Source organism: Trachurus japonicus, chromosome 24, assembly GCF_045865225.1.
Source record: "Trachurus japonicus isolate A0001 chromosome 24, Traja_1.0".
Classification (NCBI taxonomy): domain Eukaryota; kingdom Metazoa; phylum Chordata; class Actinopteri; order Carangiformes; family Carangidae; genus Trachurus; species Trachurus japonicus.
This window is the reverse complement of record NC_140930.1, coordinates 13362543-13369728: the sequence shown is the minus strand read 5'-3', so window position 1 is coordinate 13369728 and position 7186 is coordinate 13362543. Positions and strand designations below refer to the sequence as shown.

The 7186-nt window shown below is 44.5% G+C and overlaps 1 protein-coding gene across 1 annotated transcript; it reads left to right on the top strand.

Annotated features, from left to right (window-relative positions):
• Positions 1–259: 259 nt before the first annotated feature.
• tmem121ab (transmembrane protein 121Ab) lies at positions 260–1719 on the top strand. Its single transcript, XM_085770406.1, has one exon. The coding sequence runs from the start codon at positions 389–391 to the stop codon at positions 1331–1333; it is 945 nt and encodes a 314-aa protein (XP_085626532.1). The 5' UTR covers positions 260–388; the 3' UTR covers positions 1334–1719.
• The last annotated feature ends 5467 nt before the right edge of the window (positions 1720–7186 follow it).

Below are 7186 nucleotides of genomic sequence, written 5' to 3'. Positions count from 1 at the left end.
AGGGGCAGAGCTGGATCAATGGAAGTGCGCTGAGTAACGAGGTGATGTTCCTGTTTTCACATGGTCCGAGAGCAATCAGCAGCCAGCATCTCTCCGCTGACTCCACACACCGCTTTGCTTCCACGCTGCAATAACGGCCCCCGCCCCCCCCCCTCAATGGACTATTAGTGCAGTGACTTATAGTATCATTTTAATATAAAACACACTGTTGCTGGACTTTTTGCTCCTGTGCTGTCAGAAAACCTTAAACACCCTTTTTTCTTTCCCCGTCCGACCATAAAGGCTCGGAGCGGACGCAGCGCCGTCGTGTTTACCTTCTGGACTATTCTATTTTTTTTAATTGAAAGCTGTGGACAGAGAGTGAGAGCCACAGCAAGGTGCCCTCGCCATGGTGTTGCCGCCCCCAGACAAACGCCATGTGTGCCTGACCACCATTGTCATTATGACCAGCATGGCCTTCATGGACGCCTACCTGGTGGAGCAGAACCAGGGTCCCAGGAAGATCGGTGTGTGCATCATAGTGCTGGTGGGGGACGTGTGCTTCCTCATCGTGCTGCGGTACGTGGCGGTGTGGGTCGGCGCCGAGGTGCGCACCGCCCGCAGAGGATACGCCATGATCCTGTGGTTTCTGTACATCTTTGTCCTGGAGATCAAACTCTACTTTGTCTTCCAGAATTGCAAAGCCGACAGGAAGAGTCTGGAGACGGTGGCGCGGAAAGCGTTGACGTTGTTGTTATCCGTGTGCGTGCCGGGTTTGTACTTGGTCCTGGTGGCTCTGGATAGTATGGAATATGTAAGAACTTTCCGGAAGAAGGAGGACATGCGGAGCCGCCTGTTCTGGGTGGCTCTGGACCTGCTGGACCTGCTGGACATCCAAGCCAACCTGTGGGAGCCGCAGCGGACGGGCCTGCCCATCTGGGCCGAGGGCCTGATGTTCTTCTACTGCTACATCCTGCTGCTCATCCTGCCCTGCGTGTCGCTCAGCGAGATCAGCATGCAGGGCGAGCACATGTCGCCCCAGAAGATGATGCTGTACCCGGTCCTGAGCCTGGTCACCATCAACGTGGTCACCATCCTCATACGCGGCGTCAACATGGTGCTCTTCCAGGACAGCCGCGTGTCCACCATCTTCGTCGGCAAGAACGTGGTGGCCATCGCCACCAAGGCGTCCACCTTCCTGGAGTATCGCAGGCAGGTGAAGGAGTTCCCCCACCCGCAGAACGCCATGGCGCTGGAGCTGCAGCAGAACTCTGTCAGCCACACGCAGCCGCTGCCCAACGCCACCAGTTTGCCACATGAACCTTCGCCGGCGCAGGACGTCATCGACACATGACCGCCAGCGCTAGAATACCGGCGCCGTCAGAGGGACGGACTGCTTTTTATGAAACCCTACAGGAGCGAAGGTAGATAGAGAAATCAGCTGCATGACAGGATGATATTCTGCTCTTGTCAAGCCCACATGAACAACTGTGAAACCATAAAAGAGATTTTCAGCATCACCTGCCTGTCAGAACAAACTGTAAACCTACACTAGACTGAGTGCAGCGAGCAGACTTCGAAACCAAGTCGAGCGTTTTTATCGTGCTGTTGTGTTTTTAATTGTTTCAAATGTTTTAAAAAGTTCAGACTTTATTAAGAGACAATCTCCACAGTGTTGCAGCCTGGTGACATTATGTTCTGTAAAATGGACAGTTGGTCCCCCTTCCCCTCCCTCAACCGACCCCCCACTCCCCCACCGCCCCCTTGGTGAGTATCTTGTAATTTCTTTTTTTTTTTTCTAAAGGTCACTTTTTCAACAGTGCATCTGTGGCATTTCCTTTGAATTTCAGCACCAAAGGACATACCACTCTATGTGAAGCACTGATGGAGAGGAGGAGCCCAGAGTGACAGGGGTCAGTCAAAAAGGGGGGGGGGCTATCCGTGCCGTGTGAGATCGAGGCTGTGTGACAGGCGAATGCTTTTTTCCCCCTGTGTGTTTTGTCTCTGCACGGTGGAAGCTGCTGTCTCAGCCGGCGTGACGCTTTACAACCAAAAGGTCTGATTAAAGCACCGGAGCTCAGCGCTATACAGCATCCACTGCAGGCATTCAAGCGTGTGTTTTACTGTATGTGTGTACAACATGCACACTAGTCTTTAGAGTGTGTGCCTGAAAGCGTGTGTGTGTGTCTGTGTGTGTGTTTGTGTGTTCGCCACAGGAGGTTTAGGTTATTTCAAACAGTTTCGGGGGAGATGTTGAGGTTTCCGTGAGTGTGATGACTTGCAAATGAGACATAACGTGTAGTGATGTCAGATGAAAAAAATAATAAAATAAAGATTATGATGGGAGGGGGGGGGGGGGGATACTCTTTGTTTCCTGTACTGTACATTCCTCTAAAACTAGCTCAAGCCTTGAAGTCAAAGAATGCAGAGATCCAGCAAACGCCTCACTGAAGAATTGACAAAAGAGAAAAAAGATAAATACAATACTATACAAACAGAAGATACTTTTTTCTGATAATATTCAGTTAATTATTATTATTATTACTATTATTATCATTATGTACATTCTTTACTTGTTGGAGGCCAATGATGTTTTAATAAAAGTATAAATAAAAGAATTATGACAACAGCATGGTTTCATCTTTCCATATTGTTGGTCATGATTGATGAAAATGTTATTTTTCAGCTGAGTTCAGAAGTATTTAGTGCTCCTGTTGTGCTCGACAGCAGCGACTAAATGACAGCAGCACGGCAGCAGAATCATTTTCTGTTCTGTTTTGCATGGAGGAATCCACACAGCGCTCAAGGCTGAGCCGCCTCCTGGACTCCAGCATTAATTTTCTCCCCCTCAGGCTACCGCATTTGGAGAAAGCAAGCAATAGATTTATCTTTAAAATGCGATAAAAATGTATGAACCTTCTCCCAAATTGTGTCTCTCTCTTCCTCCCAGATCTCATTATCACCTCTCCACTTGCTTGCTTTTTCTTTTTTTTTGTTCTGTTAACACAAATCTTCTCTGCACCGGCCTGGTATCAGTTATTAAATACAGCCTTTACAGCTGACAGATCACCTTCATGTTTCCACAGAGAGAAATTATTAAGTGTTGTGGTGGGAGATGGAGGGGTCAGTCGCACAGGGACAGTCACTTCACTGTTGTGAGGTGAATTCAGGTTAACTGCTGATCTCAGCTCACAAAGACTCACTCTCAGACCTTGAATGACACCTGCCCCGTGAACAATAGCTGAGTGACAAAGAGACGGGATGACGATCTAAAGTGTGGTCACATTTCCCTGGCATGAGAATATTATATGGATCAAGGTTTCTTCTTCATTCATGGTTCCCAGCAACGTAGACCAGAACAAACATTCACTCATCAATGGGATTGAAGTGATTGAGTCACCAGTTGCACGGGTAAAATTACACTAAGGGGGAAGATGTAAGTGGGTTTGTCTAGTGCAATGCTAACTGTCCTCTGCAAAGCAAAGAGCCACTGCAACAGATCAATCTAATTTTATATTTAAACCCCTGTACAGACTTTTCATTTAGTGTTGAGTTTGGCTGCCCCTGTGGACGAAAGCGCCGGAATGAAGACTGCATTTCCCACTGTCATGAAGACGTTTGTGTAGATTTGTTTTGGAAACGTCGGAAAGAAGACAGGACTTGTTTTTGTTTTTTTTTAGCAGCGTAATGTATCTATTCATATCGTTTCATCAGTGGTCCAACCCGACCATGCCTTCCAGAGGTATAGAATTAGACTACTTAGAAATAGCGTATCTTCACACTGATGGGCTCATTTGCTGTTGTAGGTAACAGAGACACATCAGCAGAAACCAGAGACTTTTGCGTATCCAGTTAAAAGCTCCGTACCGGGGCTTTAATGAGACGTATTTTATAGTCAGATTAAGTTGTTTAAAGTGTTTCTTTGCTTGCAAGAAGTTTTACCTCGAAAAACTAAAATACTGCATACACACACATACCAATTTCCTATTTCCTTCACCCTATCCATTACATTGTTGCTTCAAGCTCATCAAACTGAGAGAGCGGGATCAGTCTGGGGCTCGCCGTATCTCTACAAACTGCCAGACTCTTCTCTTGGAATCTCTTCTGTGGAAACATATTGATCGTTCACGCTGGTGAAGTATTAAATATTTCTGAGACTTAGCTCTCTGGGCAAAATCCAGTTCATTCTGGGTTGTCTGTTTTCAGTTGAGCTCCTGTCTTACAGCAACACTCCACTGTGTGGCCCTAATAACTGGCATATGAATAAAACTACTAAGACTGTGACCCGGAGTATAGTTTGCCTAATTTTTGCAAGATTTCCTACTGTGCAATTCTTCACACTGCGCATAATTGTAAACAGATGCGTGACTAAGGCTTCCTGCAGCTGTTTATGTGGCGTGTTGTACATATTTCATTTTAGTGTCTTTATTTATTTAAGCATTGTCAAGTGGGTGCTCAGCAGCTGAGACAGAGAGAGATTTACCCCAGATAATTCCCAGATTCGAGTAATTCAGAAATCCATTTCACACCAGTGCTGTGAGTCTCACACAAAATATCAACATGGTATACTAGTCCATACTGCACAGAACAGCCATTTTGCAGTGGTACTATCAGCTATATTCAGTTTTATGTGCACATAACAGTAAAGAATAAACATAAACATTAGGTAATTATGAGTTATAAGTGACAGCTACTGGTCTGGTTCCTATCAGGGTTGCAAAATTTGTGCAATTGTGTGATTCTGACGGTCCACTGTAGTAAACATTCATCAAAGTTGACAGACCTTTTTGGTTCAACTTTGACCAACAATCACTTTAGTGCACTCAAACAGTTTTCCTGTACAGTGAGGGATTAGGCTATTACCAGCGTTGTGGTTGCACTCACTTTTGGCTTTACCTCCAGATGCTTTAGATCATTAGGTTTGACTGCTGCCTTGTTACAATGAGCATTCGACCACTCGCCTTTTCTGCCCTGTCAGAAGCAACAGAAGCAATGTTGCCTCCAGGAATCAGCAGTTACCTTCAGCTGAAAGTAAAAGAACCAAACTGCAACAAATCTGAATTGTCCTTTAGATGGCCAATATTCATGGTCAGACTCAACCCCGGGACGTCACCATTGCATCATAATATAATATTCTGTGGGGCGCCAAAAAGCAATCACTTTCTGTTAATCAGTTTTTTCCACTGTGCCCAAATTGCATTACACTATTTACTGTCAATTATCCATCCATCCATCCATCCATCCATCCGAAAACATACCATAACTCTACCTCGGTAAATAATCCCACAAAATCTTGTCACCTCACATATTTTATTGTCACATGCACAGGCCTCTATATTTAGAGCACTTGTTAGTGAAGACAGCAGTTAATCTAGGTTTGACTCCACGCAACATAAACAAGTAGATTAAAAAAAATATCTAATTACACACTCTGTGCACTGCAAAATGATTTGTTGAATATAAATAGGCAATAACTCTAAATGTTGAAATGGCACCGGTTTTCATCTTTTTAATACTAAACGGGCCCAAAGACGTAGAAATGGGAGGTGACAAACTGTCTGTGTATCTGGTTCCTATGTAGCAAATGAATCCCTGGTTCTGGCTCTGTGCTGCCTGCAACTCGCATTATATTAAATTTCTTATGCTGTCTAAACGAGACTCTAGACTCAGCAAAATGTTTTTTTCAAAAGAATGAAAACTGAGAACCAGGTCCGGCATTTAATTGAAAATATCCTCATGTATAAGTCATTGGTGCTACAGAGGAACTTTATTTTTATGTCAGCGACTGACCAAATCTTTGCTGTGGTCTGGATCACAGCTCATTGTTAGGCTTACGGCAGCATAATGTCACTATTGTTTGAATAAATCTTGTCAGCGCAAGTGGTTGAAGGGGAAAAAGTAAATGGCAAACTTGGGAATAGAATAAATTACCTGTGGCTGTCTCTGAACCAGATCACCTTTTCGAGACCTACCGAGCGAGGGATTCATCCATAAATCACCAGGCGTGCGCATCAGGAATGTAATTGTGCTTTCTCCATTTATAATAAGTCGGTAAAAGCACCTTTTTTCCTCCCTCTGCCAGTGATTTGCTGTGTATCCATGACTTCCCGAAGCACTTAGTCTCAGCAAAATTAAATCAGAACCAGTTGGACGAGTATAGTGTTTTTCACCATTACCGACTGTCTGTTGACCACCTTTGCATTTGCTGACTTGTAGGGGTTTGTCCTCTCGGTTGTTGCTTCCCACTTGTTAATAAATGTCTTCGTTCTCACACTGTAATCACTTTGCTGACTACGTAACCCTTCAACTATGCCACACACTGCACACAGTAATCTAAATGGAAATCGCTTCCCTGGCTGTGCTTCTATCATAAAACTGCAATATTTATTGTCCACTGGATATGGGGGGGACTTGGTTAATCGCCCAATGATGCTAAAAGTTAGTGAGACAATTAGTGGAGGTTTACTGCGAACAAAAAAAAGTTAGATTCTCCCCATCAAACAGGAGGTAGGCTACATTGCATAATGTTGCATGGAGCTTCACAATGAGACATGGTCAGGCTGGCCTATTATTGACATTGACATGAAAACTAAGCCCAATTAACTCTTAGAAGTTCCTGTTTATAATGTTCCCATGGATGTCCAGACAAGTGTGACTGTTTGTGCTACAGGACTGATGCTCAGACGCACTGACCTAAGACGCGGTGACGAAGCAGCTGCACGTGGCGGCGACCACTGGACTCTGCACTCGGCTGTTAAAAGCAGCCTGCAGGGGCCATGTGGTGGCCGATGAGGCGTAAAGCATTTTATATACTATATATTCCCTGCTACATCCACTAGTAGGCAGAGCCAGAGACCCTGTGAGAAGTTGACATCGGTGCATCAGATCACAGAAGGAAAATATCATTGAAATTAGAGAGGAAATATGCAGGATTTTTAGCTTAATTACATTTTTACTTTAATTAATTAAACAGCTTTGGAGTAATTGTGATGGTTTCATAAATGATATGTAACTTGTTATGAGGAAAATGGAGGCTCTCTGCCTTCTACGTAGCATCTCTTGGCTGACAAACACTTTTGTAAGATCAGTATCGCCACCCCGGTGTCCCAGCTCTCGTCTCTCATAACCCGTTATCTCTTGTTTATGACAGGTAAGACTACACGGATATACACGTTCTAACATCAATCTAATCAAAATGTGTCACAAA